The following is a 12,873-nucleotide window of genomic DNA, read 5'->3' on the forward strand; positions in this document are numbered from 1 at the left end:
AATGGAAAAGTATGAAATATATGAAGCTTTTTCACTTTTCTGAAAATTACATGTAAACTTTTAAATCGGCGTTCTCTCTCTTAAATTAAATTTGAGGCTGTGTCTTCCAGAGATGCTGAGGGGTTTGGCTCTGTTACAGGAACGTATGATCTGCAATTACAGACTTTTCGCTACTAGCCCATAGCTGGTAAAACTAAACACTTAACTAACATAAAACTAAACGTTTAACTCAGGAGACCGGAGAATGACAATTCGCTCAGGCGCTGACCGGGAGAGATCTCTATGCACTTGAACAAGCGTCACATTGAGAGAGTCTGTGCACTCGCGCCGTGCCTGGCACGTTCCTGAGGTGTCGACACGTACATCTACCCTCATTGCTTTCTCCTACCTTTCTTCGACGTGACACGCCCCCAGAAAATTCAGTATTCTCCGTTTTTGTTGATTATTACACTCTGAAGAACTATTGAGAGAGAGCAGGCGCGACAGGCTGCCTTGCAGCTGGGGAACCAACATATTTTCCCTTTTCCAGAATGAATGGCAATTTAAGATCCTAAAACTTGCAGCAGCTCCCCTGAGGAACAGTCAGCGGCAGAGAAAACGAAGATCTGGAATGTGGTCTCTTTCCATATTAGGAAAGCATATCTTAAAATTAACCCTTACTCTCAATTTATAAGACGTGATTTGGAGAAGCCTTACCTTCTATGATCTGAGCTGCTGAACCAGCGTGGATTGACAAGCCAAAGAGCAGGAGCAGCATGTCCCAGGTCCACCAGGCATGCCTGGAGCAGGTGTGCCAAAAAAAAAAAAAAAAAAAAAAGAAAAAAAAAGGGGGGGGGGGTGAGGGGTGGGAAAGTATGAAACCAAAGAGTGTAATACAGAAGCACAAGGGGGGGAAAAAAAAAAAAAGAAGGAAAAGTAAGATTTAGAAGTGAGAGTTCTTACCATGAGAGCATTTTTCGAAAGTCAGTTGAAAGACCTCGAGTGAGGAAGAAGTTCAGCGCACATGAGTTTTACGCTTAAGAAAATAAGAAGTTAATAAAAACTGGAGCCTGCTGTTTCTCCTCCAACGTTCAGACACAAGTGGAACAAAGGCAGCTCTCAGGCTCTGTGTGTGACTCACTGCAATTTACTGCTCCGGCTCTGAAATCTGACTCCCCGTAGGCTTCCCTGTCAGACCGCTGCCGAAAACTTCCTACTTCACTTATTGATGGACACCCCTTACTGCTGTACATCACCCCAATGTCATCGCTGCCCGCTCGTGTCTCTAAGACCACCCTGTACCCTGGCAGATAGCAGCGTAGCTTCTCCAGCTCCCCCCGTCCCGTCCCACCCCCCCATAACCTCCACTTAACCAATAAAACACGACCTCCAACACCCTTCCATCCAGCATCATAATAGCCAACGACAGGAGTCCCGATAGGAATAGGACATTTTTTTGGCCACTTGTACCATACTTTAAGAGAAGCGAGCTTTAGGATGCCAGCAGGGTAGAGCAGTCACAGTCAGATTGCAACGTACAGCTGGGAGCCGTAGCATCTTACAGGTTTTCTGTCACCCGCAGGGACAACTCAAAAGCACACCCTTTTCTCTGACGGATTCTGTAATTCTCCTGTTTACGAAGATTCACACCCTCCATGTAGATTAAGAGGGTGGATCTACCTCAGCAGCTGCACATATACGTGTCTGCTATAGAGTTCCTGTAGCTAAGCATTTCTAATAGTTTCCATTAAAAGTGGTGTTTCACCCCTCCCTCCTAGCCTCATGAAAAGCCTTTTTTTTTTTTTTTTTTTCCCCACACGTAGCACTTCAAAGTCAATTCTCGCCGAAGGAAGAATTTTTGGAAGAATAAGCTCGAGATTAACCAGACAATTTTTAAGTCATGAGATTTTTTTAAACAAAGACTACAATTGGCACTGTTGGGTTTTTTGGGTTTTTTTTGACTGGGACGGGAGGGAGCCTGGAAGGAGTTGCCTGTGGGAAGAGATGGATGGGTTCTTGGTAGATCGAGGCTGGAAGGTGCTGAAGATCGCCTTAGGAGATTCCAAACTAAAAATGGGTTTACCTAGGATGGGGGGGGGGGGTGGGGGGTGGAGCGGGGAACGGACAGGAGTAAAGTTTTTGGCAGTAACGAAATGACAATCACAAGCAATAAACAGAAAGAAGAGGAATTTCATAGCACCGTGGATATTTTTGTGGTGGGGTTTTTTGGGGGGGGTTGTTTCAGGTTTTTTGGGGGATTTTTTTTTTGTTTTAATTAAAAAAGGAAATACAGAGGCAAGGGCTTTAAAAGCTAGAGTCTTGATTCTGCCCCAGACTCCTCTTTTAGGTTAGAAACCACAACAGGTCAGCTCTCCTCAGGTGTATTTTTAGCTGAGGCACAGACCAGCATTACCCACTATCCACCCTCTGCTTAATAATAAGGGAGCAAGAGATCAAAGTATATTTTAATCAAGTTTCTTACTATAAACGCACACTTTTATCTTCTTCAGAGGACCAAGGACTCCCCTTTATCTGCTCTGTCGTACTGTATTAGGACTGAAAAGAAGTTCATCATTAACCTTTCCTACACGAGGCTGTCAGCTCTTCCCTTTCTCTCCCCCAAAACTTTCTCCATCAGTGCTGCTTATAGGAACAGCGTTTGCAACATTTGTGCAGGTCATATACCAAAAGCATTTATTTTATGCCTTTATCTAAGACACTAGACATATGTTATCCCAGGAGAAAATACTGGATTTTTAAGTGTTCTTGTAAAACGTATGTATTTACAAGCCTGGCTCGCTTTTCCATTTATTTTTTTTTCCAGGTAATCTTTAGCAATAGCTACCAGGAGTCATTATTAGGCCTGTCAAATTATTTTTAAACTCCGTTCCTCCTTTCAATAGTAATTTTTCTATCTCTCTATACATAAAATGTCAGAGGCATACCTGCATAATGCCTCCTCTAGCAGTATAGGGTTTGTCTGGTATATATGGCCAAAAGGTATGTCTGCTTTGATGCCTTATAGTAGATTAACATATTTAAGAGACAAATGTATGATCAGGCTCCAAATTTATAAAATTTAAATGACTATTTAAGGGGTTTTTTACAGTATAAGCTGCAAAGATTTTAGAAAATTCATAGAAAAAAAAGGAAGTAACGCCTCTCCTTCTCCCATAGGTGATACACTGTTCATGCAGATGATCTACATGAAATGTTGCTGAGACATTCTTTAGATTCTGCTGGATATTTTAACGTGCTTCTCTGGCCAATGTTGAATATTTTTAATGCTACTGGATAAAGGAAAACAAGGCAAAGAACATTCTTGACCTCTGCATTCCATTAGTTTTAAATGGACAGCAGTGGAGGAATCTCTAAATACAAGCGGTTTATTACTCCCACTCCTTGGAGTGCCTTGAGTTTCTAGTGTCCGTTTGTAGTCCTAAGAACTACAGAATATTAAGAGGCTCTCTACATCTGCTATATCTGTCTTTCTTCCTCCCCGCAAAGGCAGTGACATTTGTGCACATCCACTCAGTTTTAACCTTGCTGTTTGTCTCTTCCTTTTCAAATGCAGCGGGACTCCTTTTGAGTCAGGAGGTAAGTGCTTTCCTCCGGTGCTGTCTCCAGCTAAGCTGAAATTCCACCCTCCCCCCCCCAGTTAAAAATCTCGGTTTTCCAGGCAGAAGTTTTGTTTACTTTCCTCAGCTCTGTCAACTGATTACATTCCTTAAGATTTGAAGTGGCAGACTACAATTCTGCTGTCGCGGTTCTTACTGGTTCACCGAGTTAGTCTGGCTGAGGGTTCTTGTATTTCTCATCATCTCTGTGTTGAGAAGTTTGTTGTTTGTTTTTTTCCTCCTGACTGCAACACAAATTTCTTAGCTGCGCATTTCTAGTCTCTATAACCATATGACTTTAGAATCGTAAAAATATTCCTGTGCAAGGTTAGCGTTTGAGAAGCAGTACGCACCAAGGCCTGAGTGAGTTGAGAACCACGCTAGAAAAGAATAAAAGATTTCTCGTTTGCTTAGACTTCTCCTGAGCATGTATAAATGTTTGGCATTCACAATATCCCCTGGCAAGGAGGGCTGCTGCTCTTATATGCCTTTCATGAAGAAGTCTCTGCTTCTTTGTTTTTGACTCAGGCCCTGATGGTGTTCTTTGATGCCTCCAAGTTCTTGTAGTGAAGAGGGATCACCTATTCAGTGCTACAAAGATGATTAACGGGCCTGGAGCACCTCTCTGATGAGGAAAGGCTGAGGGACTTGGGTCTTTTTAGTTTGGAGAAGACTGAGGGGGGATCTGATCAATGCCTATAAATACTTAAAGGGTGGGTGTCAAGACGATGGGGCCAGTCTTTTTTCAGTGGTGCCCAGTGACAGGACAAGAGGGAACGGGCACAAACTTGAACACAAGAAGTTCCACCTAAACATGAGGAGGAACTTCTTCACTTTGAGGGTAGCAGAGCCCTGGAAGAGGCTGCCCAGAGAGGTGGTGGAGTCTCCTTCTCTGGAGACAGTCAAAACCCTTCTGTACACATTCCTGTGCAACCTGCTCTGGGTGGACCTGCTTTGGCACAGGGGTTGGACTAGATGATCTCCAGAGGTCCCTTCCAAGCCCAGATCATTCTGTGATTCCCATCAATACTTACATTGGAAAATGATTTTTAGAAGGGAAGAGACCAGGTCTGTTGGGAACACAGGTGGGCATGAGGGGAATCAGACTAGTGGGGAGGACGGATGAATACTACAGAGAAAAGTGTGCAAAAAGGACAGTAAGACTGAGTGAAAAGCCTGGGGCAGGAAGTTGGGAGGAGGTGAGGACAAAACTGAGAAGATCACTGAAAGCCAGTTAGGAAGCAGAAGGAAAGGGAAGTCTGGGTATGTTACCTGGCACCAGGTGGCAAGGAAACCAAGGATAAACGTTTAGACATAAATATTTCCGCTCTACAAACTTTGACTCAGTCTTTTGCTTAGGCAGCATGAGTAGAAGAGGAAAAAGGCTGTGATACTTCTGCTGTAAGCAAGCATCCATGCAACCTACCGGCAAAGCATGTCTTGTGCAATGCTCTAGTAATTCAAGTGGTATATGCCGTGAATCAGGATATTTCAGTACTTTTGCTGGCACATGCGAGTGTCAGTGTGTCCCTATCAGTTTTAAAACGTGAAAACATGAGAGCTATTAACCAATTATTTGACAGCGTCGCAAAAATTCTTGTTTGCAGAAATGGCTGAACTGCTTCTGAAGAAGTTTATAGTACTGGCATGAGACACAAAAGTCAGAATTCAAAATGTTCAGTCTTGAGAAACTGAACAAGCAATTGAAATTACGCAATACAGCACGTGGGACAACTGTAAAACCAAGCATAAGTAGATGTTCTGCTTGTAATTTAAACTCACTTGCATGTTGACACTGATCCTATTGCTATATTAAATAAATTTATCATTAGCAGAAGGGTACATAGTTTTAAAGCGCATTTGAAATTTAAGTCTTAACTATATTAAGTACATGCATTGCACTGAAAGGCTCCATTCAGACTAAATGTCATACGTTCCTTTTACATGAATAAACCCAGAAAGAACTATATGCAGCACTTTCCCTGCCTGTCTCCATGTTCAGCTGAGCTGAAGAAACATTTTCTCCTCCACACACACACGGCCTACAGCAGGGTAGAGAAAGTAAAAAGCTTCAGCAGAATCCCTCTCCCCATTCCGTGCAATCTAACTCAACTCAAATATCTCCCTTTTTAAAAATATTGATGGAGCTCGACCCAAGGAGTGATCTCACCAGTTTTCAAGCTGCCGTCGTGGTTTAGCTCCAGCCAAGCGGCAAAGAACCACGTAGCCGCTCGCTCAACCTCCCCCCAGCTGTGGAATGGGGCAAAGAATGGGAAGAAAAAGGCAAAACCCGTGGGTTGAGACACAGGCGGCTTAACAGAACAGCAAAGGGAAGAGGAAAACAACAACAATAACACTGGTAGAGGAATGTACAGACATGATTATGGTACCACTGCTCACCGACCAGACCAGGGACGCCCCAGCCCGTTCTAAGCGGTGACTTTCTGTCCCCTTCCGTGGCAAGCTCCTGGCTATAGACCAGGCATAGCTCACATGGGATGGAATACCTGTGTCCCTGCCAGAGCCTGGGGAGAATTAACCCTATCTCACTGGAACCAGGACAACTGCCTTGAGATAAACATGTAAAAAGGATGCTCTCCTACACCGGGACAAACCTCTTGTCCCAGCAGTTTATATAAAGTAAGAGTTTTCAGCAAAGTAAAATCCTACTTTGTGAGCCAATCGCAAGGTGATGCAAATGCCAAGTCTTTAATCTCCGTTAGATTATTGTCCTGAACTTCTACTTTGTAAATCATCATGACAACATGGACTGGACTGATTATCCACCTTCACGGGTAAAATGAGTACAAGTGCTTTGCTTAGATAAAGAAAAAACTGGCCTTATTGAAAAAGGTTTTCAGATGCCTACAGTGTGAGGATTTTGCTCAATGTACTTGCCCTAAATATACACTTAGATCAAGACAGTGACCAGGATGAGACCTGGCATTTATTCCATGTGCATGACAGCAAACAACACAGCAACATTTTTTTTCCAGATCTAGTTGTTACACTCAGAATCTTGTTTCTGGGCAAAGAGGCAGCACACCTCTTATATTGTAATAAATCAATCCAAGAATTCTGGGAGAGATGGGATTCAGCTCAACAAGCAGGCCAAAGGTATCTTTGCCACCAGGATGGCTGACCTGGGAAGAAGGGATTTAAACTAGGAATGACAGTGGAAGGACAGAGCTACTAGCAGTCCTGTGAGGGAGGGATGGTTAGGGTTGACAAGCAAAGAGCAGGGGGTGATGTGTCAGAAAGGAAATAAAAAATCAACAAAACAAGCCTGAAGCAGGGTCACCTCCAGCATTTGCACGTAAGCAAGGCAACTCTATTGGAAAGACCCGGACCCTTGCTGGAAAATTGGGACTCTGTGGTGCCTCTCTGCAGTGCATGTACGCTAATGTACATAGCATGGGGAATAAACATGGGGAGTTAGAGATCTGTGTGCAGCTGCAGGGCTACAACCTTGTTGGAATCAGAGACATGGTGGGATGGCTTACAGGTCATTCCTGTTGAGTAATGGTGATCCTCAGCAGGATCAGGTTGAGGGCAGTGATCCTTCCCCTCTGCTCAACGCTGGTGAGGCCACACCTGGAGTACCAGGTTCTGGGCTCCCCAGTAAAAGAGACACATGGACATACTGGAGAAAGTCCAACGAGGAGCCACAAAGATGAATAAGGGACTGGAACACCTCTCCTGTGAGGAGGGCTGAGAGAGCTGACTGTACAGCCTGGAAAAGACTTATCCAGGCTTATCAAAGTATCTTATCAAAGTATATCTTATCAAAGTATATAACTATCTGAAGGGAGGGTGCAAAGAGGATGACGGTTCTTTTCAGTGGTGCTCGGCCACAGGACCAGAGGTGATGGGCATAGACTGAACCATGGGAGGTTTGCTCTGAACATCAGAAAACACTTGTGAGGTGACTGAGCACTGGTCAGGGAGGTTGTTGAGTCTCCATCCTTGGAGATATTCAAAAGCCAACCAGAGAGACATAGTTCTGGGCAGTTTACTCCAGCCTACTCCTGCTTGAGCAGAATGGTTGGACCAGATGACCTCCAGAGGTCTCTTCCCACCTCACCCATCTGTGACTCCGAGATCGTTAGTATAATGGAATTTTTAACAGTCTAATTCAAACATAACCATTAGTCTTCATCTAATTATTGTAGAAAAAAGAATGAATAATAAAGTAGCTAGGGTACTTATATACAGGAAAAGACACAATAATAGCAATAATACAATTAAAAATTTAACACACATATTTCTTAGCTCCTACCCCTTTTCCGGTGTTGTGCTCATCCTTCCACTGCTCCTCTGGGTCCTGATGTTTGTGGTTTCACTCTGGTGTTGGCTATGGAGATGGGGTCTTACAGTAAGTTGTCAACATCTGAAGTCATGTACTGGGAGGAATACTGTATTAACGCTGACTGTTACTCCTTCCTCTCTCCTAAGACACATTTCCTTTGAATTCAGGACTTTTTAAAAATTTTAAATACAACCCAGGAAGAAAAAATGAAATTAAGATATAAAGTAACACTAAGATCTGTTCAGAAAAAAAGGCCATCCCGTACTAAGCTGAAATGTCCAAATGATAGAGATGGAAGAACAGAAGTTCCTGATCTCATGAAGTTTAACAGGCGCAGTTCTCACTAGCTCTCAGTGGAAAAATGTCAGTCAAGCGAGGCCACTGTGTGTGATGATCTGAGTACGATGGCTACATTTGCTGGCAGGCGGACGTAATCGTATTTTTGCTATAGAAAATATGTTTCTGATGAACCCCAAACTTCACTTCCAAAGTGACAAAAATCCATGTTACATAGGGAAGCAGCTTTTAGTTGCCAACACAGAGCAGCCGTGTTACAAAGATCTTTGAAATAGATTTATGCTGCCTGTGAGTGTGACAGGATAGCTACCACCCACAGTTATGAGACAGAAAGAAACACATTACCCATGTGCCTGACTCTTTTTTCTGAAATTTAAAACACAGTTGGTTATGCATCTTGAAAATGAGATGTGGGCAAAATAAGCTTCCAGCAACAGCATGATTCACAGGTTGTAGGTCTGACTGTTTGTTTTTTTTTTAAATTGTTTTTATTTTAAGAAGAGTTGTTCAGCACACAAACATACCCAATAATGCTTTACAAAAACCTATTAAAAAAAAAACAAAACAAAACAAAACAAACCCCTCTTCCTCCCTCGGCTCCACAACTTAAACAAATGCATTCTTTCTGACACACCAGCAAGGATCGTTCCACACCGCTAGAAGAATTCACACAGATCAAGACAAGGCTTATAACTAGAGATGATTCTTATTAAATGAACTACTATTTCCAGAAGGAAGAAAAAAAAAAGAAGTAGCTGTTATTTATACGCTCCAAACCTTCGCTAACTATCACCAGCTAGGTTATCATCTACAGGAATGTACCACATCTACCCACAGAACATGAGACCTTGGCCCTGGGACCTCTATGGCTACAACCCTGGCAGTTATCTAGACCGCTCAGGGTTTTTTCTTTTTTCAAAGCCCAGTAACCACACAAATGCTCCTTAGGCCATCCTCAGTCGAAACTTCAAAGTCCAGAATGCTCATTCCGCACTGCTGGCCAGCAGGAGCTTCTGGGTCACCTACCCTATGTGCCCCAATAGCATCAGGGATAATTCCCTTTAGCATTGGCATAAACCTAACGCATCTGCATCAGACCTACCCTGTAACTCCCCTGCACAGCCCTGTGCAGTCTGTTCTGCTGTTGATAACACCAGCCACGCACTGGTAACCACAGGGCTGGGAAGGGCAGCAGAAAGAGAAGAGGAAGCAGAGAAGCCCGGCTATATCCGTGCGCAGCGCTTTGTAGAATGGTGTGTGCATCGCTGCTAAAGGTCTGTCAAAACAGACTGCAAGCTGTCATCACCACACATAAAATTAAAAGGTTATGCAGAGTATTTTTTCCTGATTTCCTAAAGATCTGCTGTGCTGCAGCAGCTGCTCTGAGCAATACACGGCTGAACCCATGTACCTTCTTAATACTTAAAGGGAGGGTGTCAAGAGGATGGGGCCAGTCTTTTCTCAGTGGTGCCCAGTGACAGGACAAGAGGTAATGGGCACAAACTTGAACATAAGAAGTTCCACCTAAACATGAGGAGGAACTTCTTCACTTTGATGGTGGCAGAGCCCTGGAACAGGCTGCCCAGAGAGGTGGTGGAGTCTCCTTCTCTGGAGACATTCAAACCCCACCTGGACACGTTCCTGTGCAACCTGCTCTAGATGGACCTGCTTTGGCAGGGGGGGTGGACTAGATGATCTCCAGAGGTCCCTTCCAACCCCATATCATTCTGTGATTCTGTGATTCAGGACAGACATGGAGTTTGGTTCTGCTGCCTTCGTATCAGTAGGAGCACTAGCCTAGGGGGAGGGAGAACCTCATTCCTACACAAGCCAGGAGAACAACTATATAGGTAGGAACTATAGGATCTTCGACAGTTCTACTCTGTCCATTTTGGTTGACACTAGCCGAAAGAGTCTAAAATTGTCTTGCCTGTCCATCAAGATTCTCACTACCTACAATTGCTGTGATGGTTGTTAGCAAATCAGTTTAAGTGTTCATTCTCTTTTTTCTCCCTTTGCTGCTGAGAGGCAATGAGCTTCACCTTGTTCATGGGTTAAAAGCAAACAGCTGTAAAAGCTTAGCTTACATTCTGATGCTACAAATTCTTTCTGCCAGATGCATTGCTTGCTTCCTAAAAAATGCACTCTAAAAATCACTACGAAACAGTAAAAAATTACTTAGAAATAGTAAATTAATTAATGCCATGCCAACATCTTCCATCTGGCTTTTTATGTCTATTTATGATATCCTTTATCTACAAAACTCTTTATCATTATTTTCTTTATTTTCTTCCTTGCTCAATATGCAAATTAGGCAGTGCTAACTCACTCAGCATCTGTTTTATCCTGCTTGACATAGAGTCTCATTATTACTTGAACACCAGTCAGACTCTATTCTGAATACCCTGTCATCATGTTTTATTGCTTCAGAAAACAGCTGAACTGTGAAGAGAAGCAGGTACTAATCTCCTGAGTCCCGCTCCCGTTACCCACTCCATCACTGTGTCACCTGGTTATGGGCTTTTTTCCAGCTCCCAGTCCCTGCCTGTCTCTCCATGTTCTCATAGACTGGAAACCCAGCTTCTGCCCCATTTAGAATCGTAGAATCATCTAGGTTGGAAGGGACCTTCAAGATCATCTAGTCCAACCATCAACCTAACTCTGACAAAAAAAACGATCACTAAACCATGTCCCCCAGCACCATGTTAACCCGTCTTTTAAACACCTCCAGGGATGGTGCCTCAACCCCTTCCCTGGGCAGCCCATTCCAAGGCTTAATCACCCTTTCAGTGTAAAAATTCTTCCTAATATCCAGCCTGAAATGGCGCAACTTGAGGCCATTTCCTCTTGTCCTATCGCCTGTGACTCGGGAGAAGAGACCAACACCCCCTGGCTACACCCTCCTTTCAGGTAGTTGTAGAGAGTGAGAAGGTCCCCCCTCAGCCTCCCTTTCTCCAGGCTGAACAACCCCAGCTCCCTCAGCCTCTCCTCATAAGACTTGCTCTCCAGACCCCTAACCAGCTTCGTTGTCCTTCTCTGGACGCGCTCCAGCCCCTCAATGACTTTTTTGTGGGAAGGGGCCCAAAACTGGACACAGCACTTGAGGTGGGGCCTCACCAGTGCCCAGTATGGGGGGATGATCACCTCCTGAGTCCTACTTACCGTGCTGTTCCTGATACAGGCCAAGATACTGTTGGCCTTCTTGGCCACCTGGGCACACTGCTGGCTCATGTTCAGCCGACAGTCGACCAACACCCCCAGGTCCTTTTCTGCCAGGCAGCTCCAGCCACTCTGCCCCAAGCCTGTAGCGCTGCATGGGGTTGTTGTGACCCAAGTGCAGGACCCAGCACTTGGCCTTATTGAACGTCATCCCATTGGCCTCAGCCCATCGATCCAGCCTGTTTCATTCCTTTCAACTGGTTCCTCCACTGTGTTATCCAGTCCCACTGCCCCAGAGACTCATCTCTTGTTGTCTGATCATCTCTGATCATCATCAGGGACACAGATGACCCCCTTCTCCCTGCAGTGAGGTCTCAGAGGAGTAAGCCATATCAGACGTTCTTCTGTTTTCGGTTCTGATGCAGTCCTGGAGTCTGCTTGGAGTGATGAGGCAAGAACAGACTTTTAGCCATTCGGTTTCACTGAGAGTGTGCAAATGTTAGTTTCTAACGGCTTAAAGTTTGCATAGCTTATTAAGATTTTCCTGATTATTTACCAGACATTGTTGAATTATTTTAAGCTTTCCGTATAACGCAACCTAAGGCAGACAACCTGTGTGGGAAACTGTAGCAGCTAGTTAGTCAAAACTAATATAAATTATTTAAGGGTATGAACCAATACTGCGAATGTTTCGTGCTTCAACAAACGGTTCTCCTCAGCACACACACAGCACATCCCTAAAGCCTTCCAGAAATCCAGTCAGCTCTCAGCTGGAAAAAAAAAATCCATTGTCATTCACTTTCAGTGCTTTCTTACCAGTTTTAAATTAACATGCTTAAAGTTTCCGCTTGTGCTTAGGTGATAGGACTGAATTAACAGAACACCTGAAATAAACCTAAATACATATGTAGAGTTCCACCTGCTGGCGTGGTACCCTCTGTGATACCTGCTACTGTGGTATAAATTGGGTGCTGGTACATTAACAGTGTCAGTCACTCCTCAAGACATCTAACATTAATTCCTTACCTAGACTGCATTTAAAGAAAAGCTACCCTTTTCCTATTGTTGCCTAGCCAAACCAGCTGAAAACACTTCTATTTTTGCCATCGCTGAAGTATACATATGGAACTTTTACTTGGGTTTCAGGGTTTTCTTCTAACTGCCTTCCTCAGCTGGAGCAGCCACAAACCTCAGAGCTTCCACAACAATTGTGTAAAACCCACGTCTTTGACGTACAGGTTACACAAAAAGACCAACAAAAATGAAAAGAGAAAACCTTCAAATATGCGCTTTGCAAAGAGGAAGTCAAAGAGGGAAAAATCTATTTTTACACCTTACTTTCACATCAGTCAGGATCATGCGTGAGAGGTATGCACTGCAGAGCAACAGAGGAAGAGAGGAGGCATTTCTCTTTCTGTCTTCCAAGACTGAAGGAAATCTCAACCTTTTTAAAATTTAAACAGCAAAGTGCTGTATGTAACAATCAATCAAACAAAACCAGCAGGACATATT

The 12,873-nt window shown here is 43.9% G+C and overlaps 1 protein-coding gene across 2 annotated transcripts in view; it reads right to left on the reverse strand.

The window, feature by feature from the left end:
* The window catches only part of COL15A1 (collagen type XV alpha 1 chain), a 142,973-nt gene extending 141,665 nt beyond the window's left edge, over positions 1-1,308 (reverse strand). For both annotated transcript variants that reach the window (XM_074147010.1, XM_074147011.1), the window contains exons 1-2: positions 943-1,308; positions 697-779 (exon numbers count right to left, since the gene is read on the reverse strand). In XM_074147010.1, the coding sequence (XP_074003111.1) occupies positions 697-779; positions 943-953 (94 nt within the window). In that variant the 5' untranslated portion in view covers positions 954-1,308. The remainder of the gene's footprint in view (positions 1-696; positions 780-942) is intronic.
* Between the last annotated feature and the right edge of the window lie 11,565 nt (positions 1,309-12,873).

Source organism: Numenius arquata, chromosome 4, assembly GCF_964106895.1.
Source record: "Numenius arquata chromosome 4, bNumArq3.hap1.1, whole genome shotgun sequence".
Taxonomy (NCBI): Eukaryota; Metazoa; Chordata; class Aves; order Charadriiformes; family Scolopacidae; genus Numenius; species Numenius arquata.